This window comes from Xiphophorus hellerii, chromosome 11 (genome assembly GCF_003331165.1).
Source record: "Xiphophorus hellerii strain 12219 chromosome 11, Xiphophorus_hellerii-4.1, whole genome shotgun sequence".
NCBI lineage: Eukaryota > Metazoa > Chordata > Actinopteri > Cyprinodontiformes > Poeciliidae > Xiphophorus > Xiphophorus hellerii.
In genome coordinates this window covers 10,919,374-10,945,934 of record NC_045682.1, presented here as the reverse complement: position 1 = coordinate 10,945,934, position 26,561 = coordinate 10,919,374, and the positions used below count along the sequence as shown (strand labels likewise).

Below are 26,561 nucleotides of genomic sequence, written 5' to 3'. Positions count from 1 at the left end.
AGCGGACAGACAAATGCAGTTTTATTTTTGTCTGATTCATTCATCTCAATCTGGTAGTAACCAGATTTTAAATCCAGTGTGGAAAACCACGTCGAGCCAGACAGTGCTGAAAATGTGTCCTCCAGCTTTGGCAAAGCATATGCATCCCTGATGGTCTGTGCATTCAACTTCCTGTAATCAATACAGAGCCGTACTGCACCATTTTTCTTCCGCACTACAACTATGGGGGAAGCAAAGGGTGAGTTGGATTCACGTATAACACCAGACTGCAGCAGTTCTTGAATATGTTTACGTACCGCATCCACATCTAGGGGGTGGATGGGTCTTGGTCGCTGCTTAAAAGCAGTGGGATCTGATAGCTTGATCTCATGCTTGACCTTATCTGTACGACCAAAATCAAGATCATGCTTTGAAAAAACATCTGACATACTGTTGAGCATGGTTGTTATACGTTGCTTCCATTCAGTTGAGAGCGGCGAATCTCCAAAGTTGTAGTTCAATTTGGTTGGATTTGGCTCGGAACTATGGGAAGGTTGATGCACACTCTGCTCTTTGTGAAGAATGGTTTGGATGGTACTGACTTCAGCGATGGCTGCTCTGGCTGGAATCACAATGTCATGGTTAGATTCATTAGTGATCACCACTGGCAGAGAAGCAGGCTGTACAGGAGGTAAATCAAAAAGACTAGATTTTACTATCAAACCACCAGGTAGAGAGAAAGAGGTTGGATGCTGAATAACTACTTCTTTTTCACCTTGCAGTAATGGGCAAATAAGAAGAGCATCCAGCACAACAGTCTTCTGTGCAGGAACAACCTGTGGGATGGATGACTGCATTTTTAGAATGCCATGATAGTCATCAGTTGTTAGTTTATGCCTTATCTCCAAAGTTTTGTGCACTGCTCTATATCCAAAAGGCACAGGATGGAACTCAGACTGTGACTGACAGCACTGGTTATACACAACATCCAAAGTGTTGGTGCCAATCAGAACAGGAGGTTGTGCTGATCGCAGGTCTGGCACAACCAAGGCCAAGGTATTTATGTCCATCTCTTCTCCTGTGAACTCAGGGGGAAATGTCAAACAGAGTTCCACATATCCGATATAAGGCACCCTCTGACCATTTGCACCTTCTATCTCCAAAAGATCATTTATTGGGTTTATTTTGTGATCTGATAGATGGGTGTTATAGAAGGAATGTGAAATTGTGGTGACTTGGGAACCTGTGTCCAAGAGGCAATGAAAATTGATCCCTTTAATCTTCACCTCACCAGTACTCCTTGTGCCCACTAATCCTTTAGGTAATGAAAAATATGAAAATGAGTCTTTAGTGTGGGGACATTCACTGGTTGCAGCTCCCACTTGTCCCTCAGTAAGAACTGCTTCTAGTTTAATGGCTTACTTTTGTCCCAGGACTGCTGTTTGTGTTTGAGCTGGCGGCGTTTTTCTTCAACTAAGCTGGAATTTGGCTGACTGGAACAGTTGGGAGCAATGTGACCATCCTGTCCACACTTGAAACAGAACCAGGGCTTTGGCCTATTACTGGTCTGGCCAGATTTTGGTTTCTGTTTTTTCATCTGATTTTCTGGTTTAGCAGAATTAGAGTCCTTAGACAGCAGGGCTGACATTTGACTCTGCAGCTTTAACATTTGCTTCCTTAAGTCTTCGATAGCACCTGAGTCTGATAGATGGCTACATGAACATGAACTGGTAGTGTGAGCTTGTGCACTGACACGATGCTTGACTGATGGAATATGTTTTTTCATTAACATCTCTTTTGCCAACTGTCTGTCTTCTTCTGTTCTGAGTGTTAATAAAAGCTCTGAGAAAGGAGGTGGTTGGTCTTTTTTCTTTTCTAGTTGAAGTTTGTTAATCATGCTGTTATCCCAGCAACCTCTACAAAATTGTTTTAACAAATATTTGTCAATTTCAGTGGCTGGAATCCCACCACGCTTCACCACTGTGCTGAGAGCCAACTGGAGTCTCTGCAGATAAGAAGATGGTCGTTCCCCATGGTCCTGAAGCGTGTTTAAAAATTTTGCAAACAATTCTTCTCCATCCTCAACAGTGGCATATGCAGAATCAAGTACCTGCAAAAATGTTGCAGGCAGGGCACCAGGCCCCAAACCCTTCACTAGGTCAGCAGCTGGAGGGAGTAAACCTTCCAAAATGCGCCTTGTAACATGTAAAGGTGCAAGACTTGGATCTGCATTTAAGAGTTCTATTTGAGACCTCCAGGATTCATAATCTGCCTCATGCTGAGGTTTTGGAAGTCTTCCTGAAAAGGTGCGTAGTCTAAATGAAGACAGAGGTTGAAGATTTACATCATCTCTGCGCACAATGTGTTCGACAACAACCCTTTGAACCCCAGAAGGATTCAGATCATTCCCCGAGAGGAAAATTCTCGGCCCCACATTTGTAGTTGGATTAGGCTGAGTTTGTGGTCCCTGCTGGTAGGTGGTGGACTGATCTGATTGGTTTGCGGGAAGAGTAGATGGCTGAGTCTGACTGGACTCTCTTTCAATGGTAAGTATTTCAACAATATCCTCCTCATCACCATCCCCTTCATCATCCCCATCAGGCTCCCCTCCGGTAGCCGCTATTCCTAAATGAGCACTTATTTGTTCAAAAACTCCTCTCAAAACGTCATCAAATGATTGTCCACTCTGCTGGGAAATACGTTTCAGTTCATGGAGATAATCGGGAGGTAAGGTCGTGTCCACTGTGACTGTGGCAGGGCACTCTCTTGAAAGCAATTTAACAACAAATATAACATCTTCTACAACCTGAGATGGATAAACATATGGTAAAAGCGATTTTAGCTTTTCCAAATCTGCAGAATTAATGAATTCAACGGCCAGGTTTTTATAAAATGGACTCTCACATGCAGTAACAGAAAAAACCTTAATTCCACCATAACTACGTAAAAGATTGACAATCTCATCATCTGCTTGAGTGTTCGTTACACCACTAATGATGACAGAATTAGCAACATTGATACCAACTTGATCAAAGAAATCCATATTTCAATACCAAACCACAAAACACATTCACCAAAACATTCACAGTATCAGGCTCCTGGCTAGCTCGCCAAAGTAATGTAACAGTTATGGGCTAGACAGCTAACTGCGGCTACATAAGCAGCATCGGAAGAGTGGCCTTTTAAGGAGCCTGAGGTGTGAAAAAACACAGGAGGCAGTGCTTTTAGTTTTGGTGAATATATATATTAAGTGATTTGAATAAAAAAAACATACAATTACAATAACACAATGAGACACATGAGAATTGACTCAGAATAAATTGATTTCCAAATCATAAAGTCCATAGTCCATTTCTAGCTCGCCATCTTTCGATCCAGATGAGGATCTGATCCGACAGGTGGAAAAAAAAAAAACCCGACCTAAAAGGTCAGAAAACCCATTAAGTGTTTTATCAGAAACAAATATAATACAAAGGAAATAATTATTAAATTTAAACATCTAGTTTATGCATACTAAATGCAAATGCAATAATTAGATTCCTAATAGTTAAACAAACATTTCAATCAGGTTAAATTAACCATAATTTAAATAAAACAAAACAAAACTATCATATTTCAACTAATCAATTTAAAGTTAAAGTGCACTTCCAAAATATCAATCAAGAAAAATAAAATAAATTAATTGTCAAATACTCAAGCAGAGTGAGGGAAGGAAAATAAATAAATAAATAAATAAATATACTGCGCAATATCAATTTAAGTGTAGCTACATTCTGTTCTGATCAATTTTAGTTTAAACTTCAGTGCCTCGGCATCAATGTAAAGGTGTCAGAATACGCACAAACTTCAGCAACAAGTTTACCTTTTTGAAGAGAGTGGGGCGTACTTAGCCACAATCAGCACTAACAGAATCCTGGTGACGGTCCAGGTAAGCAATGCCAGTGATTCTAATAAAACAACGCTCCAATGAGCAATCGAGCAGAAATACCACAAGGAAAAAATAACACTGTTAACAAATAAACTCACCCAGCAATCAAATCAATAGGTTCAAAGATTGTTTGAGGAATTCCTGAGGAAGACGCCAACAGCAAGCCACAATCACAGTGGAACAGGTGAGGATCTCTTACTGCGCACTGGAGGCGTGGCTTTAAATAAGTTAGCAGCGTTCGGGCAACACAGGAAGTGGGCCCGCAAAAATAAAAGTCCTTTACTAATTGTGGGTTACATGTGCAAAGCAGGAAAGGTTGTTGGAAAAAAACGAATCCTTTAAGCAGTCAACTTGTACCAGAATTTTATCCCAAATCTGTTGCTAAAGGAAGCACAACAGCTGACCGTTGTCAGAAATGCTTTATGCTGCCTTGGAAAAGTATTCATTCCCTAACAGCCACAAACTCTGTACTTTGTTGGGATTTAATGAGGCAGACTGACACAAAGTAGAAAATAATTTATATTTATTTATAAATAAAAATCTGAAAAAGGGAGCATGTCTTTATTTTCAGCCTCCTTGCGTCAGATTCCCCTTAATAAAAATTCAGTGCAACCAATTGCCTTGAGCAGTCACCTAATTAGTAAATGAAGTCTTAATCTTGTATTATTAGTCTCAGTGTGAATCACAGCCATTTTGTGATTTTTGTACAGGTGTGGCAGAAAACATTAGTGGAAAAAAAACAGCATCCGGGAGCCCAGTGAACACAGAAGGCAGGTCAGGGATTACGTTGAAGAGAAGTTTAAAGCAGAGTTAGTTTATAAAACAATATCACCCTATCACTTTTAACAAGATGCCGCCCTGGGCAGTTGCCCATGTCACCTAGATCAGAAATTGCAGTAAAATACATTAAAGATTGTGACTGCAATGTGACAATATGCAATCAAGTTTCAACAGAGTTAAGACTTTTTTTATGGACTGCTATTCATGTTCTGTACAATTTCATTTTTATTGAAATTGTTAAAATCATATTTTGTTTTACATGAGAAAAGGCAGTTTGTGGGAAAAAAAAGCAGGTCTATGATTAAATATTTTAAAACCAAGTTAAAAGTAAGAAATATGCAAAAATATATGTATCTTACCAAGATAGGATACACAGACTGTCCTAAACGTTAAAAGAAAAAGTAGATTTATGTTCTAATGTTGAACTAATAACACTTACAGGAAAAATAGGTCATATTTTTATCAGGTCTATTAACACTTTTTATATGCATTTGGCAGTTCTGCTTCAATAAATACCCATTAGATCATGTCTCTGTGATCTTAAACCTGTTCAGGTTGCCTGACTCACTGCAATAAAAGAATATTTTTTTTTAAAAAAAAGGTTGCCGTGGCATGAAAAACCTCCTGTCCAAACTTCTGGAACTTGTTATCATCCCAGACGGAGTCAGATCAGCATTTGATGGATACTGTTTATGAACTGTATAATTGTCTGCAACATAAGGCTGGTGATTGGGAGTGTCAAGATCACACAAATCAAAGTTGAGATCAACATAGTTTTGGCATGTTGCTGGAATAATCTAACGTTTCCTATGCCAAGATGGGATGGAGGAGATGACAAGCTCTTCCATGCTTGTTTTCAGACAAATCTGTCTGGTTTTGAGAAAAAAAAAAAAAAACAACTCCAGAGGATTAAAAAAAAACTGGTTTATAAATGACAGGAAGGCTTCTTTATTATTATTATTTATTCACTGATTTAAGGAGGATTAGTATCAGTCAGCTTGTAGTGCAGTCTCATTTGGGCATTGTTTTGTTACTGGCGTCAAGCACTGTCCTTACTGAGGATAGGGGTGAACCTTTTTTTGTTTTCTTCAGGTGGAATTCCGTGCTTTGCAAAACCTACCCGGAAACAAAATATGAAAGAAATCCCTATCCAGCTTTCTGGCAAAGGATAACCTGATGATGATGACGATGTTCCAGGAAGTGAACAGCCGGTTTTGGCTGGAAGCCATAGGGAAAGGTTATCAACTGAAATGGAAAGTATCGGCAGCGGATTTTAATACCTCGTCACTATTTGCTTTGCAAATGTCTAAAACGTGGATCAAGTAAACCAGAATCGTATTAGACATGCTGTTATGTATCCGGGTTGGGTGTGGATTTTCCTTTATAAATGTGCATACTTCATTGACCTTAGCAGCAGCTTGGGGAAGAGAGCTATCACAAGGCTCTTTATGAGAAAACCTAACTGGCAATAAAACATGAGCAGATCCGGGTGCTTCCTCGTTGCAACATCTCCTGACTGAGGTGTCAGTTAGATTCACAAGAAGTAACATGACACTTAAGGATAATTCAGGAGATAACCTTCTTCTGCACTTTCTCTCTTCTTGGGATTCATTGAATATAAGCCTCAGGCCACTGTTTTGCTCTTATCGAGCATTTCTTTCTAGTCCTCTTGTGGTCTTATCTGTTGAGATAAACCTGCTTTGTGACATCACTGACTTAAAGGCTGAGACACCCAGGCTTTCTTTCCATCTACAGGGTCATGTCATGTTAAATAGATCACCCTGAGCACTGAACAATAACTGCAGCATGCTACATGCATATGAATACCAGTTAATCCATTCTTGAAATGCACTAAAGTTTAGTTTTCTGTCTAGGCAGACTTGCAGAAATGGTAAAATTCAGTTCTGTTTCAAGCTCTGACTCGGGTGACTTTCTGGAACTTCTTCATTGACGTGAGCAACTTGAATTTCTATAAAGTCGATCTGCAAAATTTCTGAATTTGCAAGCAAACAGTGCCTTGCAAAAATAAACAAACTACCACTACAAAATAACTGCAATGTGCTGCTTGCATGTTCTGCTTCATCATTTGGTTGTAAGATGGCTAGTTTCCTTAATGGACATTCTTTTGTTTCATGAGTGAAAAAAGTGACTTTTCTTCTGATAGTTTTTGCACAATCTTCATGAAATATCAAAGAAACACTGCAATGTGCTTTGTTTCAAAAATACTCACACTTCTTGGAGGTTTTTCAAGATTTTATCATTCAGACACCAACTTCAGTAAATTATCCTGAGAATTTATTTAATAGAAAAAAAGAGTAAACATGAAAGTTTTGTTTATTTTAATTTTTTTTAATTTACCACACGAACAGTGAAAAGTGCCTTTTAGAGTAATTGTGCATTACAGTTCATTTCAATGTATTTCATTGGTATTTTAGGGGATAAAACAACACAATGTAATGAATAATGAAATAGTGAAGGCAAAGCATTCTTATTTTTTCATTACCAATAATAATAATAAAAAAAGTTGTAGCATGCATTTATATTCATCCCCCGCAAACCTAGTGCTCCAAAATAAAATCCAGTGCAACGAATCTTTCCTTTACACTTACTATGTACTGAATTGTGTTGCTCTTTCACGAGAAATTTATAAAACACACATAAAAGTTTGTGGTTCGGTGAGTGTAAATACTTTAGCCAGGCTCTTTATTCACACAGACTTTGAGTTATTGTAGATCTACACAACTTAGACATTCAAATTACATTTTGTAAACATATAGGTTGTAGATATCAACTCTGCAGACTTTGAAATAGTAGATCTGAAGTGGAAGGTTTGCATGTATATGGAATTGTTTTTAGGGTATCTGACTTTAGGAGGGTCGAACACAAATGTAACCTCTTGGATTTTAATTATTTTTCTTCCGAAACCATGCTAAATTTTCCAATCACTTTCTGTTAGTTTATCACATACAATCCTAGTAAAATGCACTTACCTTAGCAGTACAATTACAGTGCTTGCATTGCTCCTTAGTTGCGACAGAAGAGCCTAGTTGGAGAGAAGTGCCTCCTTTTGTTTAGTGATTTTAAAATGTGATTGCTCTCACATAATCTTTATGAAATATCAGGGATCACTGAAGTGAGTTCATCCTGGTGTTTGCCAGTTATAAATGTCCAAAGAAAGCTGACTGTGTCCATGACAGGAACTCCCCACAAAACGACGGGGAACAAAAGGACCATGGAAAGGGCAACTGTGCTTGTGTGCGCCGTGCCGAAGTGTTGAAAAGAGGGGCTGCTGGCACTCCTGCCGGGCGCCTCCCGGTGTGTTCAGGGAACGTGTCCGGCCATGTTTGCCCCACACACACTCAGTGCATATCCTGAGAGAAGGTTTGTTTCCTCAGGTATGTTGTAGGTGTGGATTGATGTGTGTCTTAACATGAAAAGACTTTACACAGAATGGAATGGCTTGTTAGCAATGTTTGGAAGTGGACCAGGAGAAAAACCATGTTTCCCTCTGCGGGGGTCTCCTGCTTGGAGATTTGAGGCTTATTTCAACAGAGCTCGTGACAACACGCCATCGCGGCAGAGCGGAGATGAATTGCCTAATTCTGTGGTCTTATTAAATGAAAGAGAGAGGAGGAGCTGTTAGAATATTATGACACTGCTGACTCACAGTGAAATAAAATGTCAACAACTGAACACAGACATTCCTTAGTATTAGCTACACGAATTGGACATTTTGACATATGTAGGTTCACCATATAGCCTTCCATACAAAGTGCCTCGAAAGAGTATTTACAACCCCTGAAATGTTAGTTTTCATGAAAAATATTGCATTACAGCCATGGATTTAAATTTTTTTTTTTGGAATTTTAGTGATAAGCTAATACAAAGTGGGGATTAATTATGACAAGGAAGTGGTCATGGTGGTGGTAGCATCATGCTGTGGGAATGTTTTTCTTTATCAGGGAAAGGAAATATGGTCAGAGTTGTTTGGAAGATGAATGGAGCTCAATAATAGGCAGTCCAGGAGGAAAACCTGTTGAGACAGAGGTTCAAATATCATTTTGTCTATTTTCATTGTCTTTTTTTAAATTTCAAGTGTGTGCTTTATATTCGTTTTAAATGTTTTTTTTTATGTCTTGATTTTTATTCCATGTCTCGGTTGTCTCGTTTTTGTACAGCACTTTGGACAAACTTCTGTCCTTTAAATGTACTTTATAAATAAATTAGATTTGCATTTGGATTATACACTGCCTGGCCAAAAAAAAAGTCGCCACCTGGATTTAACTAAGCAAATAGGTACAAGCCTCCTATTGGATAAGTACTGCATAGGCGATTATCTTTCAGCTGGCAACAAGTTATTTAACCCCAGCTGATGCAATGAGTAACTCCTCATTTCTTAAACAGCCATGGCAAAAGACACATCCTGTGGTCGTGGAAAAGACGTTAGTCTGTTTAAGAAGGGTCAAATCATTGGCATGCATCAAGCAGAGAAAACATCTAAGGAGATTGCAGAAACTACTAGAATTGGGTTAAGAACTGTCCAACGCATCATTAAAAACTGGAAGGATGGTGGGGAACCATCGTCTTCCAGGAAGAAATGTGGTCGGAAAAAAATCCTGAATGATCGTGATCGGCGATTACTTAAACGTTTGGTCAAATCAAATCGAAGAAAAACAACAGCAGAACTCAGGAGTATGTTTAATTGTGAACGCAAAAGCATTTCCACACGCACAATGCGAAGGGAACTCAAGGGGTTGGGATTGAACAGCTGTGTAGCCGTAAGAAAACCTCTAATCAGTAAGGCTAACCAGAAAAAAAGGCTTCAGTTTGCTAGGGAGCATAAAGATTGGACTCTGGAGGAATGGAAGAGGGTCATGTGGTCTGATGAGTCCAGATTTACCCTGTTCCAGAGTGATGGGCGCATCAGGGTAAGAAGAGAGGCAGGTGAAGTGATGCACCCATCATGCCTAGTGCCTACTGTACAAGCCTGTGGGGGCAGTGCTATGATCTGGGGTTGCTGCAGTTGGTCAGGTCTAGGTTCAGCAACATTGTGTGCCCAAAGAATGAGGTCAGCTGACTACCTGAATATACTGAATGACCAGGTTATTCCATCAATGGATTTTGTCTTCCCAAATGGAACGGGCATATTCCAAGATGACAATGCCAGGATTCATCGGGCTCACATTGTGAAAGAGTGGTTCAGGGAGCATGAGACATCTTTTTCACACATGGATTGGCCACCACAGAGTCCAGACCTTAACCCCATTGAGAATCTTTGGGATGTGCTGGAGAAGGCTTTGCGCAGTGGTCAGACTCTCCCATCATCAATACAAGATCTTGGTGAAAGATTAATGCAACACTGGATGGAAATAAATCTTGTGACACTGCAGAAGCTTATTGAAACAATGCCACAGCAAATGCGGGCTGTAATCAAAGCTAAAGGCGGTCCAACAAAATATTAGAGAGTGTGACCATTTTTTGGTGGCGACTTTTTTTTTGGCCAGGCAGTGTACATAATGTGGTAAGAGATGAAGCTTGTTTTCAATAGAGGACCTGTGGCAACATAAAATTGCTGTTCAAAGACATTTTCCATCTGATCTGACTGAGCTCTTTTATTTTAGGTATTTTGCAAAGAAATATCCTCAATTTTTTTTTTTCTCTTGATGTTCAAAGCTGGTGTTGACAAACCTAAAATTAGCTCTAAATGCAGCGAATTGTGGTCCTACAATGCATGCAACCAAAGGATCTTTATTTGTGTCAAAACATTTCAAAACCACACATTTTTTCCCTTCCACATTATAATCATACACTAGTTTGTGTTGTCGTATCAAATAAAACCTGAAAAACGTACATTGAGGTTTGTGGTGGTAGTAACATGATAAAATATGTTCAAGGCCCACAAATACATTTTCAAGGCACTGTATTGAACACAGTTTCAGCAACCGCACTGACTGGAGCTGGTGTGTTATTTTTATGCTTGTGATACTGAGAATTTCGGTGTCATAATACAGGGCAAGCTGATTCCAATTCTGATACCAATGATTTTTTTTCTTGAAATATCATCATCATTACATAATTTGGCGACTTGACTTCAGTTAGTTAATTCTGATTATGATCAAATGCAAGGCAAAGATCCAACTGCAATATAATGCAACGTAACAGAAAATAAATTAAATAATTCCCCTTTTACCTTTTACTACTACACACAATTGTTTCTGTGTTGTAGTGAACACACAGGTTATCATATTAATATTTGCAAACAATACAAAGGCATGAAATCCTGCTCTCAAATTGAAAATGGAAGCAAGTGATATTTGGCATTTTCAGTCTTGCATATGTGACTGGTATGAACTTCAGCAGATTTGAGTAATTTGGTGGACATATGGAAGAGAAACTGCAAACACAAATATCATTCTCCTCACGCTGATATCAATCTGATACCACTCCTTACTTTGGTATTGAAAGTATAGATCTTTAGACCAATACATCCAGTCCTAGTGTCCACAACTGTATGGTTATTCATATTAATTTTGACACTTTTCCATGTGATAATAACTTTAGGAGGAAAGGAAATGGATGGTAAACCTTCCAAAAGGATGTATTCATATGAAAAGGGAAATGTCTCATTTGAATAGTTAAATAATAAGTAAATTAAAGTCAAAATTATATTTTGTTGCAAATTCATGCCTTTGATTAGCATAAAACCTGCCAAAGTAATGGGACCGACTGTATGTTTCTTGCAAATGTTCCTGCATATGTAATGCATTGTGGAAGTGTGTGTTTTAGCAGCTTCCCTGTCCTTTTTACCAGCGCTCGCTCCTGACCTTCCACCGGTGCTGCTGCTGCTTTGCTCATTCTTGTGTTGCTCTAATCTGGATCGGACAGGACTGGGTGCAGAAGTGTATTTATCTTCCTGCACAAATAGGACCTCTTTCCGTCTGGTCCTTGCTCAGCTTGTTGTTGAAAGATAGCGAGCAGCATAGAGCAGGCTTTAGTGTGCGTGTGTGTGCATGGGGTGAACTCAGATGTGTCCCAGCTGGCCCACCGACCAGCACGCTAACCATCACCTCACTGCAGCAATGTAGACAAAAGGGGGATATACTGTATCTCCCCTGTGATATCGATACTCCTCGACTGTGGGGTTGTTTTACTCAGGATGAAAAAAGCAACATTCCTCAAAGAAGTCTGGTAAAAAGTCTGTAAGATCACAGTTGCAGAAAGTCCCCGCAGAGTCTCCTCCGTAAGCCCTTTTCTGCTTTTCCTCCATCCCATCTGCTCGGAAGTGTATGGACTGTCTAAGCATGTTTCATTGTATTCCCTTGCCGTCTCCCTGATATTAGGCTCACAAACCTAGCTTCCAATGGCTACAAGCCAAGTAACCAATACTTGGCTGTATTGCTGGCTAATTCAAGGGTTAGCCAGCAATGCAAAAATGTACCTTTAAAAAAAGACACAGCTCATCTTTCTGTCACCACTTACTATGAGTGCAATGTTACATCCAGCTCACAAGAGAATAGGATATATAATATTGGATTTATCAGAACAAGATTTAGGCAATATTTTTGGAGAAAACCAACAATCTACATTTTTTGTTTTCACAAATACAGTATATGTTTGACAAGTGAAAAACTGCGTTTTAAACAATTTCTGCTCAATGTAAAACATCTTCCTTCCCATTTTAGTTCTTAATAGGAAGGTTCAAAGCCAATGTTAACTTTAGTGATGTTCTCATAATTTATGCAAACCACTTGTATCTTATTTAGGATGCTGGTAATCATTCTTATTATTGTTTATAGAGGTTATGTCAATGTATCCATCTCAAGAAACCATAAAACGGTAATCTTAAATGACAATGTGTCTTTTAAAGAATGAATAAATGCAGAATAGTTCAGGTTTGCCAAGTTCATATACTGCAGTTTATCGTGAATTCCACTTGCAACAAATGAAAACACAACATTTTAAGATTAGGCTATTACATCAGACCAATGAAAAACGTACTTTTTACACAGAAATGTGGTCTTCATGGAAAGGAATGTTAATACCAGCTTAAAGGTTATCATTGTCAAAAAGTACTTTTAATCTGACAAACGAGCCTCGTTGGAATGCAAATTGTAATTCATTAAATATGTTATAAATGACTTATCAGAATCAGGACCAGAATTTGCTTTCATTGGCCAGAACTGTGTGAACAAACAAGGAATTTATCTTTGGTTTCACACGCTCACAGCAAAACCCCCCATAAATTTTAGCAGACATAGAATAAAAGGAAGGATATGTACATGTATGTGTATGCTCACACATTTTTTTCTAAAGAAAGGTTGTGCTAACACAAAATATGCTTATTTTGTTTCACATTGGAGTAGTTGACAACTCTTCCTCTAAGATGTGTTGAGATTGTGTTCATCAGAGAGAACCTGACAGAACAAAATGTCTCTGTGACTTTTGCAAATATTGCTCCATAGTGCTGACCTGAAGGTAAAAGGCCAAACAATTTGTGTCCAGCATGTGTGGGGTATGTGGAGATGTAAGCTGCCCATTTCCTGATGCTACACCTGTACATCCAGACCTAAACTATATAGATAGAAGGTCACCTCTGAGGATCCTCTCTGTAGATCTGATTGTTTGTTGCAGTTTGGCCCTGTCTTGTTTTTTGGCTGAGTGAAACCACACAGTGATGGACGAACACAGGACAGACTAAATAGTACCAGGGTAAAAGATCCTGTAGTGGATTTTATTTCTTCAGTTGCCGCAGAAATTATATTCTCTGCTGGGCTCTTCCAGACAGTATCTATGCGCTAGAATAATCTCAAGTCACAAGAAAGGGTTTCCATTTCAAAGTTGACAATTTATCTTTCACGCTGTGCTCCAAGTCTTTGAGGTGGGAAGGCCTCCTTGACATCAGCCTGATGTTTTGCTTCAGATTCTCCGTGAGAATCAGTCGAGACTCTTGTTGGACCACTCCAAAACTTTAGTATTACTAAGAAGAAAGATATAACTAAAACAAAATATTACTTTAAACTTACATCTGTTTGCGACAACAATATTTTAACTCTGTATATTGTAACATTCATGAAAGAACCACTCCAGACAACAACAAGGAAGCAGATAGACTCCAGTTCGATGAGAAATATAGGCTTCGGCCTATATTTCCACACTTGATCAATTCATCCTGATCTTCATGTTTTGTATTACCTTCTTTTTTCATGCAAGGCTTCTGAAGGTAAATATCATTAATGATGGTCTTTTTTAGCTAAAGATTTGATTCTGTGCCTCTGTCCATAAGCTGCTCAGCAATGGCAGCGGTTTGCCTCCTTTAGCTATTACAGCTTGAGTAAGCTTTGACCTCCTTATGCTTGTCATTCACTGCCACGATGGGATTTACCCCGCTTGTCTGTTTTTTTTTTCTTTTTTTCTTTGTCCATCCGAGCGGTCATGTTGTCGCTTTGAGATGACCCGACTGCCACTCTGGCTCTGTGGCTGTCGGCCAGAACGCTGTGTGAGGCCCTCCTGGCACTCTTGACCAGTTATCAGGCTCAGTCAATTTGAGCCCGCCTTCATCTGGACGTATGCTGGCCGAGGCATGATCTAAGCTTACACATGCGTAGTGGCCTGTTTTCCAGGAAAGGCCGACGTTGGCGAAAAACAAACAAAGAGATAAGGCATACTTTTGATAAGCCGTGAGAGGGGCAAGCAGAAATGCAAATGATGTAGCCAAGATGCTGGTTCGACTTTGTGTGAAACTCCTCATAGTGTCCTCATCCTGACATGTTTGTGTTGCTCCAAAAGCACATTCTGGAGATAAAGGACAAGTGCAGAGCGCTGGAGGAATTTGATTTGATGCAAAGAATGTGAAGCAGAGAGCGGATGCTTGTATGTTTTTGAAGAGGGGGGTCTGCTGATAAAAGGAACAACCTTCCTGTGTTTTCCTTTGAGTAAACTCACAATTCTGTGTTTTTATGAAAACCTAATTGACAGAATCAACCCTCAATGAAGACAGTTTGAAACCTGTTTAAATCTTTAATTTCACTTTCATTCAAAACAAACAAAATAACAATCCAACCAAAACGGGGTTAGGCATGTCTATGTGAAAAGTTTCACATCATAATTTATGATTAACCACCTTGTTTTGGAGTTACATTTCACTTTTCGCAGTCAGACCCAATTATTGTCAAACTGGCGAACCAAGAAAAACACCTCGATAGAACCTGTTTTACAACATGAAGTTGGCAAAAATATGTCAAAAAGCAACACGTCATACTCTGACCTTAACAGGGTAAATAACTCCTAATGCTGTATGTCTGAGGGTCAAGGTTAGTTCGAGTCTTTTAAAAACAAATCTACGCATTACCAACAAGCAGTAAAGTTATTTAGTAGGTGTGAAAATTTGAGCGTAATGGAAACAATATTGCAATTCTGGGGAAACACTGTGATTCACATGTGATGTCCTAAACGCCGCGTTTGTACGTGACACATGGCATCACACAGCCGAATGGTTTATGTTCACAGTTAGTGGAAAAATGTCCATTTTGAAGACATCAGAAACTCCTGAGCTTCCTCGACAGTATTTACTCGTGGATGCACCTGCGTGTTTGCATGCGTATGTACGTGTTTGAGGGGGTCGTGTTTGGATCTGAGTGTGACAGTGTATACTTAGTCAGCCGGAGGATACTTAGATTGAGTGCGTACAGTCCTCTCTTTGGCGAGAGCGCACATATGTGTTTGTGCGAAGACCCGGTCCTATGTGGGTGTGTGTTTGATAAACTGTGAGAGCATGTGGGAGACTGTTTGTCTATTCATCTGGGTGAGAGCGGGAGAGAAAGAGCAGAATGAGGAGGTGGAGGAGATCTGCTTTCCAGCCTCTATCTTCAAGTCAATCTGCTCACAGTAACACAAACCTCTTTATCTCTGCCTTAAACAGAAGGGAGGGAGACAGGCAGAGAGACAGACAGAGGGACAGACTCAAAATAAATGCTTTTAGCAGGAGGAAAAATACAGAGAGAAGGAGACAGAGATTCAATCAAACAGCCTTAAGAAGATCAAGCAGATAATCATATAAGAGGAGCGTGTTTTTAGCATTCGTCATTAAAGATGTTTGTTCTGTTGTAGTGAGCCATAATTGTTCTATTTAGAGGCCTCTTCTGGTTAGGTAGATAAAATACATGTCAGGACCTCTGTTATTTCAGTGCTTGTTATTCCCAGTGTTACAATTGATTGTAATAGTAAAAAAAAAAAAAAAAAAAGGATAACCGACTGGCTTTACTGCTACGGTGTCTTGCAGAAGTATTTACAATTCTAAATGTTTTTAGAAACTGTGTCGCATTCCAACCACAAAATTGAATGCATGTCATTGAAGTTTTATTTTAGAGACCAATACAAAGTTGTACATAATTGCAAAGTGCTAAAACATAAAACATGGTTTAATTTTTTTTTTCCCCAAATAAAATTGTGTTGCAGCTTCCACAGACTTTCCTTTACATTCATTCGAACCACCATAAACATGATCTCCACATAGCAACTTTCTCCACATTTTTCATCTGCTCCATTACTTGCAGCAAGACTGCAAATAGGACTTTGTGTGTGCTTTTTTTTCAACAATGTTTTTCTTTAATCTATTTTTTCAGAAAGACCAAATTTATGGTGGACACAAGTGATAGTTGTTCCATCAACATATTCTATCACCTGAACAGTGGATCTCTGCAGCTCCTCCACAGTTTGTTGTAAAATGACTTGCTACATGCATTTTAAACCCTGACTTATATTTTTTTAGTTCACCAACATACATTGTTTCATCCCAATACAATACATGAAGTTTCAGATTGTAAAGTGAGACACTTTTCAAAAGTTCCATTGGTGTAAATACTTTTTTAATGCCGCTATTCGTTTCTGAGCCACTATATGGACTTCTCTTTTTTTTTTTTTCCCCCATGCATTTACAGCAAACAAAAATTCACACACATAACCAGACACTTCCTCACATAACCATGACCGATGCCAAAGATAAGAATCATCTTCCAGGCCTGAAACAAGGAAAACCACACAGTTTTATCTCTGTCTTGGCGAGTGTATGTCTGCCCGCAGAGCAAGCATGACCAGTCAAAAACAAAAAAAAAAACAAAGAAGATGGAAAGCGATAAGAAAGAAGGAATCATTATAAACTCCTAATTGTAATTTAAAGACGAGTGGGCGGGGGGTCATTCACCGCTCGGCTTTTGCAACCGACCGAATTAGGAGGACGGCCAGTGGGAGTGCTGCAGGCACAGAGATCACATCTGGTCGCAGGGTGTTGTTTATGTGTGGGTTCAAGGCAGACGTGGTCCCGGCCCGTTGTTGCAGTATCATGCCCCATTGGCTGATGTGTTGCTATGCTCATCTGTCGGTTCTCTCAGCCCCGATCAACCCTGTCAGATTCTGAGTCACTGTGGCCGTAAGTGGGGAAAGATGCCTCTTACGATTACATCAATCACTTATCAGGGGCATCAATCAAGCCACGTCCACTGAGGGGCCACGTCTGGAAAGGGATCGGCCGTGTCATGTGCTTGTGAAGTGAGGGGAAGACTGGGATGGAGGGGGTGGGGGGAAACTGAACTAACCCATACGGCTGAAATCTCATTTTCTCCACGGCCTTGAGAGTGGAGCATGCCCAGTACTGATGTTTGTCATGTCTCCTCTCTCTGAGATGCTGCTGCAGTGCTTCCCAGTAAGCTTGGCACAGGCTTACCCATAGACATTGCTCTTATTGGACAGATTCAGCGCAGCAGCCTAGTAGATACCTCTGTCTCTCTCTCTCTCTCTCTGTGTTTCAGCATTGCACTTCCAGCTCTTCACTGCTCCCCTGTCTTTGCTTTTCTCGTTCTTCCTCTCGCTGTATTTCTCACACGTTATCTCCTATTTTGTCTCTTATCCTCACTCAGCCATTCTCTCCCTCTCTCTCTCTCTCTCTTACATACTCTCGCTGCTACCCTTAAGACTGTGGTTGCCATGGTGACAGCTTTGTGCTGCAGGAAACGTCAAAGAGCCGAATCCGCCCAGCATCACTTCCTCGTTTAACACACAAATTCTGCTTCATTGTTTCCTCCTTGCTGTGATTTCTGTAACATGACAAATAGCCGAACTTGAGTTGTATGATTTAATATAAATTTATTCATGGAGGTGTGAGCATTGTCAATGAGTCAGCAACTTTGAATTTGACATACCAGATCTCCACTCTTTTACCTTTAGATTTGGCACAATTGACCTTGGAAAAACTCGCTTAGCCTACAAAGAATGCTCAGTGTTTTCCCCCAGGAACTTGGTCCTGAGGCATGTGGGCGGGTGCTAGAAATGACATTTTTTTCAGCTTGATTGAATCCAATTTCCTTTAATTTTGGGTGATCAAAGTTCAACTGAAACTTGCATGTGAAGCTTATCTTATCCACTGATCCAATCTACCTCCACAAAGGTCTTGAAATTAGCCACTGCCCCCTTTTGCTCTCCCGTGACAGAGAGCTGGTCAATTCTGCGGGTGCACGTCACAGTCAACTGACTGTTGCCAACTTAGCAACTTTTTTTTTGCTATAATTAGACCAAAAGAAAATCTGTATCAGCAGGTCAGACTTTCTCATCACTGCTTTCTTTTTTTAGCAGCAATCTGTAGAAAAACTGACTGCTGTAAGACGTAACAGTCATTAATACAAATAAATATATTTAACAGTTGTTGAAGAAGTCCTTGAATACGTCTTGAATATATGCACAAATTCAACAGAGCAGTCCTAATAAAAGGAAATAGAAAATGTTCTTTATTTCTCTGCAATGTGCTACATTAATATAATTTTTAATACGTCTCTCTCTATTTTTCAATCTTTATTTACTGTATCTTTGTCTCCCTCTTTGCCAAACTCAGTCTTAAAGAGCCACAGGGAAAATTTTACTCCAACAGCTGAGCCAGGTTAGGCTAGCCATTGCGTTCCTGTCTGCTCAATTCTCATCTCCCTTCAACACTCAGTCTGGAATTCCTCCCATTGAACTTGATTTCTCCAGTTGAATTTCAACCAAGCCGGACAGAAGAAGGAGTTGTGAACAATGTAAAGGCAATGAACATGCCATATAATGTAGGGGGATTATATGCAATAACAACATAACACGATGGACAAGTTTCAGCTTAACAATGTTAATATATTTCTGTTTTGGATTCATTGCAAACGTAGGCCCCAGCGTGTGAAATGTCTTTGCAGTGACTGGAAAACATAAGATTCATTATTTTGAACTTTAAAACATGTTTTCTATTTTTTTGTTGTTGTTGTTTTTATCACTAAGCTGCTGTGTGAAGCAGGGTTAATACTCAGGCACATTACTGCCTCCAACAGGTCAGTTGTAGTAACTTAACTTTGCTTAGATAGCGCAGTTGTCACTTCAGCACATGGAGCAAATTTGCATTTAGTTTTTTTTCAAAAAAAAAAACCAAAAACAAAGAAGGTTCTCCTTGAGAAATAGATGGAAAAGGGTCCAAATTTTGGTTGGGGAAAGGCAGATGTTTTTTGCTATCACTGATCTCGAAATCTACTATAGTTTGCAACATAGTGATAGCTGGAAAAATAAATGTTTCAGTTGCCCTTCTGATAGTGTGTATTGCATTAAATCATTCAAGTAATACTGTATCTACTCCTTTAGTGTTTAAATTGATAAAATGTAAGGATATTAGGGCTGAAACGATTCCTTGAATGATTGCAGTACCTCGATTATTAAAATTCTTTGAGGAAAATGTATCTGCCCCGAAGCTTTGTTAAATTATGTTTTATTATGTAGCACCGTGTTCCACTCGGATCATTATTTGTGGTGGGCAGCGCTTTTACTTCCGCCTATGAGTAGTTGTGAAGTGCTAGCAGCATGGTGTTTAATTGTGTGCCGTTTTGTCATGGGACAATTGTTGAAGTTTGCGGTGCAATGGTCGGACTACGAGGGTTTGTGGCATCGGAATCGTGCCGTCACGGTTTTGGAGCGAACGGTAGGAATGAGAGAGATCCGATTCCTCGGATAATCGTAAAAATATTCTATACAGTACTCAATTACTAAAATATTCTTTTACAACAGCCTTAAAGGATTAGCAGCAAATCCTTTAGCAGCAAAGACTAACCATTGTTAGCCTTTGCTGCTAATGGATGGATTAGCAGCATGAATTAATTGGTTTTAAGGCATTCTCAGATCCAGTTTCTTGGTTCACTATTGTCAACTTCAGTTTCTTGAAATATGGTCACCATGCGTCTGTCCCAACTTGTCTTTTTATTAGCTAGATATAAAACTTAAAAACCTTTGTTTGCCTTTTAATTCTTTGACACCCAACTTTCTAATGAGTACCCCGAAATGAAATCAAAGTACCACCAGTACTACTCATCCCACTGGTTAGGAATCAGGGCCCTTGAAGTGAGGAAAATCTAAAACTTAAACTACATATGCATAATCAGAAAGCGTCAGCTCTCACAGAGTTGGCTGTAAACCGCAGAACGTGTGCTTCTTTTGTGTCTCCTGAAACCGTCACTAAAGCCAAATGAGCAGCTTTTTATCTCTGCAGTCAGTCGGCCTGCATTTATGTTTTGTTACCACAGCATGGTTCAGTGCATGGCCAAGGAGACAGATGCCTTATTAAAAAAGGTGAAAATCAGCAGGTGGTGCTTTTTTCTGCCATCTGATGTAGAGGTCGTTATCTTTTAGCTCTCAAATACCTCTGTCACGCTTTTTACCTTTTTTCCCCCTCCCTCTTTAATTTTTTTTTGTGTTAATTCCGTTTGATCTCCCTTTAATTTCTATCTCCTGCTGCGGTTTTACGCCCCTCTACCCTCCTCCCTCACTACAGAGAATTAAACCTGCAGATGGGCGTTAAAAGCAAGCACCATACAGTACTCCAACCCCCTCTGCAACCACCATCACCACCATCACCACACATGCAAGCACACCCATGTCCACTCTATTGGAGAAAAAGAAAGAAAAAAGCCCAGACAGATGTAAACAACAAAACCTAATGGCTGTTTAAAGCCATTATGTCGAAAAAGATAAACTCTCCTGGCTGTGAAAGGGCAGGAGTGCTGTTGAGCGGTATCAGTGTGATGATGTGCAGGTATGCCGCTGTTAGGAGTGAACTGCTCGGCTCCACAGTGGAGGAAAGCTCTCTCTTTTTTTTTTTTTTCTGGGAGCAGCAAAAAGAGGGATTAGGAGGCAGGCAGAGATGGGTTCTGTGAGGCATTTATGGCAAGCGCGTACAGTATCAATCAAAAGTTTGGACCTATTTTCTTCAGGCTTTATAAATATGATCCTCATAAAAAATGTTTCATTTTATTACCGTTCCATATTTTTGCTGATTTTTTTAAAATAGTAATGGAAAAGCTCATACTTTAATTATATATTATTATATCTGAAAACGTTGTTTTACACTTTGTACCTAGTTATGTCGGTTGTGATCTCATAAAACTCAGGTATGAAGTCGGGAGGAAGTGATCACCAGTTTTATTGATTATCACGATCAAATTTCCAACTGTATTTAAAAATGGAAAAACTGTTATAACATTTCTTTTTTGTTGTTTTTCTGTGGGTTTTACTGTCCATTGAACGCACCATCTTAGTTGCTCACTAAAATATTTCAACTCCTTTTCAATGACCAGATGCTCCAGTGTTTGTATCCTGGCCCGGGGTGTTTCTGCATTGAGTTTGCATGTTTTCCTCATACATGTGTGAGTTCTCTCCAGATGCTCGGCTTCCACCCACGGCCCAAAAACATGACTGTTAAGGGGCAGTGTTATGTATTTTCCAGGCATATAGTGCCAAGGAGAAGCTTTTGGAAATAGGCAGCGCTTTGTATGAGCTAGCATTTAGGAATGGCTGCCAAAGGAGATTCAAGGATTTCTCAAATATCCACAAAAGAATCAAAATATTGGAATTTGGAAATATTTCTGTTTGGGGAAAAAAAAATAGACACTTGTGTTGTGGAACGAAAGGAGCACCACCCATTATTCTGACAAAGGTCACAGCTTTAGAAATAAAGTTGGCAGGTGGCTTTAAATCTAAGCATCGAGATTGTAGAATGCATTTTTATTTTGAATCTTCATGTTAACATGTGGATTATGTGGAACCATGTGAATCATGTCAGCCAGTGCTTAGCTCTTGTGCATTCTCGTAATTCTAACCTCGCTGTATTTGCATTGTTTTATAAATTTGCTTCAAAACATGCTTACGATGTTGAAAACAACAGATGACAAACATTTCCAAAGAAAAAAATCTCTTTCCAAATTTGCATACTGTCATCCTCAAAGGCATTTTTTTTTGTTTTGCAACTTGACGTCATGTGTGCTCACATAAACTGCGTGCCCACCCAGAAACGTGCAATCCTTGCTACAAGTCCCATCTTGTCAAAACGGCAAGTGGAGGAAGTGAGCGTTGAGATTGGGGCGATAGGGCGGTACGAGGCGGCAGGAGCATATCCCTGTCACACCGCGGCCCCTGCCAGCTCTTACTCCTTCCTCCGTTGATAGATTAGATCATGGAGAACTACCACAGGAGGAGAGAGCAGAGGAAAGAGCAATTTGTTTTTCTGAACTCGGAAAAGCACTGCGTCGGAGCCGGTTGGTGTTTCAAACCTTGGCCTTGTTTTGACCCCTCTAGCCCACAGATAAGGATTATGCTACTGAGTGCAGTGACCTGTTAAGACATGACCCATGAGCTGCCCCTCTCAATCCCTGCCGCTACCGCCTACTCGAAAGAAACGACAAGAATCCTCTGAGGGCTTGACGGAGACAAACCCCGGGATGGCCCCGCAGATGACTCATCGATGAGTTTCATTGAGAGTAACTGTTGTTGTTCTTCTGTTTCTTTTTGTCTACATTATTTTTGGCACTTTACCAGAACATTGAAGTGCAGGAAGCCTAATTTTGGAAAACCTTGCTTTAATATGTAGTGCCTTGTTATTCCACATTTTCTCATATTATAACTGCAACCTATGCTATTGGAGTTTTTATTGGAGTTTTTGTGTGATTGAGCCACATAAAGCAGGACATAATTCAGCAGAGAAAGAAGGTGATACAGGCTCTCCATTTCTTTTCACAAATAAAAATCTGAAAAGTGACTTTATGTTGTCTTTGGACCCGTTTCCTCTGATGAGCCTCAGTAAAAGCTTCTGCATTCAGTATTTAGTTTTATCTCAGTATAAGTCCAACTCAGTGGTTTCTAAGATGACAATTGCAGATAAACAGGATCACGAGGACAACAAGGAGCACACCCGATTGGTCAGGGGAAGTTGTGTAGAAGCTTAAAGCAGGGTTAAGTTCCAACACATTACCTAAAGCTATGGACTCTATTTGATCAATCGTCGGCAAAGAAAAAAGCACAACTACCAACCTACTTAAATTAGGAGTCTGAAACCTGGTGGCTTCTTGTAACTTTGGCCAAAGACAAAATGAAAATGAGGTATGTTTTAATTTATAAAGAAAATATAATTTCTACACCAGGGTTATATATAAAGTTTTTTAAAAGTCATTTTTGGTCATTTATTGTTAACCTACATACTTTTTGATGTGTTTTTATATCCTTTATGAAAAAAAAATAGTATAATTTTCTTTATTCTTACCTCTAAATAAATAAAATGAAGTGGTATTGTTTGGCTTTGTTTCACTAGACTAATTGTTCTTTGGAGTAATGTGGGTAAAAATGGCTGTTATCAACACATATTCATGTTTTAGAATTGCCTAGTCAAAGTCTGTGGCAAGAATTGTTGTTCCGGGGCTCCTCATCTAATCTGACTGATTACTCTGTGAGTAAAGCTGATTGTGCCCTAACCATAAGAGGTGGAACTACAACGTATTCATTCGGAGGGGCTGAATACAAAAATGCATGCCACACTTTTCAGATTTTTATTTGAAAACCAAAATTGGTGTTGTGTGTTATTTCTCCACTTCATAACTATTTTGCTGTTGGTCTGCTATATATAATCTTCGTAAAGTATATTGAAGTTTGTGGCTATAAGTGGCGCTGTAAAAAAATCTTTCCTTTTACAAGACACTGCGGTAGGTTGAAATAAGACTTGGCCACATAAAGCAGGACATAATTCCTGACATAAGTCCGCTGTCACTGTTGCAGACGTGTCAGATGGACATGAAAGGGAAAGTTGTCCCTTTTTTACAGTGTCACCCTGCTGTCTTTTGGAGCCACGAATGTAACTGTCCTGATCGTCATCTTGGTTCTGTCTGCCTTTTATCCAAAGTGTCTCCTTTGCTCTGTTTTTTTTTTTTCAATGCTCCAAACTGTCTAGACAAAACATCAAGGCTAATAACGCTTTTTAGATTCAAGAAAGATACAGAAAAATATCACAATATCGGTGTAAAACACGCTGTACCTGTTTTGCACTCTTATTGCTGCTTGGACAATAATGACAACCGGCCAGAGGCGTCAGTGAACAGAGAACCTCAGGCACTGGCGTGCTGAAACTCGCCTATCGTACCGGTGGAGGTACTGACAGATGAGCGAGGAGGTGAGGAAGTGCAATTTTGAGCAGCAGTCCTTCATAGATTGTTATCTGACATTCAGCACCTCGCACATGCATATCCACAGAATCTGCGCTCCGCAAATGGGAACCAGATGTGAGGCTGCTCTGGGACCCCGACATCATCCTGGCAAGGGCAGGTCGTCTGCAGGCTTATCTGGGTGGGGTGAGCAGCGCTAGGGGGGGGGGGGGGGGATAACTTAACTGGTCTCATTTTGCTTTTCTTCTATGGGTCAGTAGAGAGGAGAAGATGCTGCCCGGGATGGCGAAACGGAGCTCTCCGGAAGCACTGTTGTGAAGTTGAAGATTTATGATCAGATTCCTTGGGACACCCTCTCGGTCTCTGTCTTGAGTCACGGCTTCAGGGTCTGGAAGATCCAGTCATAGAAGGGTTGATTGCCATCATGCAATGGGAAATGCTTTTCTTGTTCCCACCCTCTTCCCTCCCTCTCTGTCAGAGTTGCTATCCTTGATCAGTGCAAGTCTATATAGGAGCAGAGAGACGCTCTCACAGCTTCAGAGAGTCTGGTGGTGCCCATTTGCCACACGTTTCCAAAAAGGACTACCACTTGACTGCAGCATGACAGAACCCAAGAAGAAAGACAGGAAAGGGAGAAAGAATGGGGGTAAGAGAGGACGAAAAGAGAGCGATCCTACTAGAGGTAAATACAATTTAGTTTCTGTGTTACATGTTTAAACTTGTGTATGTTTACAACAGAGAGGAACAGTGACGCAGAAATAGACTCGGACAAACAAAAGAGCAAGATTAGGATTGAATTACTGTATTAAGAAGGGGAAATTATAGCCTTGTTTTGTAAAAGTTGCAGCCAAGTTGTCACATGAACTTACCTTTCAGTAGCCAATGACACACAGAGGCACTTGTTCCGGTAACTCTTTATTTAAGCAAAAATGATAGACCAAGTTAAAAAATTCAGATTTTAAAACAGCTGAACAGAAGATCTAAAAACTTGCTCACAGGAGAGTTTTAGCAGTCCATGTGTTTTATCCCCTATCACAGGGTATTAATTGAATAGTAATGTCTGTGTGACAGCAAACCCTGCGTCATAATGCACTGTTTGACAGGGTTAATATTTCAAAGGTTGCTAAAGTGTTTTCACTTCTCATTTTAATATTGAGTCTGCCGTGACTCATCCAGCATAAGAGTCGGCACTTTTCTTTTTTGCGCGTGTGCCCTAAGCTGATTTAGTTTTACAAAAAAGAAAAGGAAGCTGGAGACCTGTTTGTATTTCATATACACAAGAGGTAGAAATGCGGTTGCTCTGTAGTGAGTTCAACAAGCTGCAGCATGTCACTTTAGTTTGACCTCGGGTCATGGGGAGGCCCAGCCCCCGTTTTAGTGACACTTTAAGGACAATAGCTTGATTAGTACTGTAGTTTCTACATATGTCATTCCTTGCTTGATCAGATACTGTCTCTTTGAGGGTTCATCTTGATAGACATTTTGTACCTGGTGATGTCACCCCCCTCAGCCTCCAACAGATAAAACCGGAGATTAAATGGGATGTTTTTCTCTAAATCCAACTTTTTTTCTGTCTGTCTTTTTTTTTCTTTTTTTTTTGTAGCCTGCTAAATGTTTCAGTTTCCTTCCGTTATGTAAGCCAACTACTGGTGATCTGGCTTGTTTTATTGTTTTAAACAAAGTGTTGAAATACTTGCTGGCTGCCATTCTAGATTTGAGGGTAGCCTCTAAACTTGTGAAATACATAGCTTACAAAATTCATCCTTTTTCAAACAGCCTGAGAAAGGTCAGTGAGTTTATGATCAAAATGGTTTATTTTATGGAAGTGTTATCTTGCAAGAAAAATTTACTTATGGCAAACCAGCATTGGGTGTCTTTATAGGGGCTTATTGTTTAAAACAAAAAGTATGATGGGAAAAACTTTTTCCAAAGCTCAATTACGTTTCTTCAGCTCTTCATTAAACATCTGACTCTTGATTAAACAGGGTAATTAAAGCTGAATTATTTGGATAGGTTTATTAGTGTTGGTCCACGAAAACTTCTATATGTCATTGCATGAGTAGCCACCTGGGGGCAGTATAGCGACCTTGTTGAACAATCTGGCTGTCTTTCCTTGTGCAAATGAAATGGAAAAATCAGTATTCGCGCAAAGTATTTCCTTTTACTGTTGTAAGTGCACCGCAATCTGGAAAATACATGTTTATTCTGCTGTATCAAGGTCTCAAATAATAATTTAACCAGACACATTTTGGTACATAAGCATTGTGATTTATTTATTTATTTTCGGAAAGTTGATCATCCTTAAAATAGCAATGTATAAGTGTGAATTCTAGCTGTGCATGGTGCAAGTAACAGGACTTTCACATATCCGGATTCTTATAATTTCCCCATAATAG

At 39.7% G+C, this 26,561-nt stretch overlaps 2 protein-coding genes across 6 annotated transcripts in view; one reads left to right on the top strand and one right to left on the bottom strand.

The window, feature by feature from the left end:
• Positions 1-26,561, top strand: part of nrg2a (neuregulin 2a) — a 96,480-nt gene that overhangs the window by 16,258 nt on the left and 53,661 nt on the right. The window contains exon 1 of one of the 5 annotated variants that reach the window (XM_032575978.1): positions 24,416-24,847. The exons of 2 other annotated variants lie outside the window; for them this stretch is intronic. In XM_032575978.1, the coding sequence (XP_032431869.1) occupies positions 24,595-24,847 (253 nt within the window). In that variant the 5' untranslated portion in view covers positions 24,416-24,594. Of the gene's footprint in view, positions 1-24,415; positions 24,848-26,561 lie in introns of those variants that run through there. 2 more of the 5 variants (XM_032575979.1, XM_032575980.1) reach the window with 2 other exon arrangements.
• On the bottom strand, positions 1,033-4,205 carry LOC116728149 (zinc finger CCHC domain-containing protein 18-like). Its single transcript, XM_032575984.1, has 3 exons — positions 4,006-4,205; positions 3,842-3,926; positions 1,033-3,399 (listed from the first exon to the last, which is right to left on the bottom strand). The coding sequence occupies exon 3, from the start codon at positions 3,020-3,022 to the stop codon at positions 1,385-1,387; it is 1,638 nt and encodes a 545-aa protein (XP_032431875.1). The 5' UTR covers positions 3,023-3,399; positions 3,842-3,926; positions 4,006-4,205; the 3' UTR covers positions 1,033-1,384.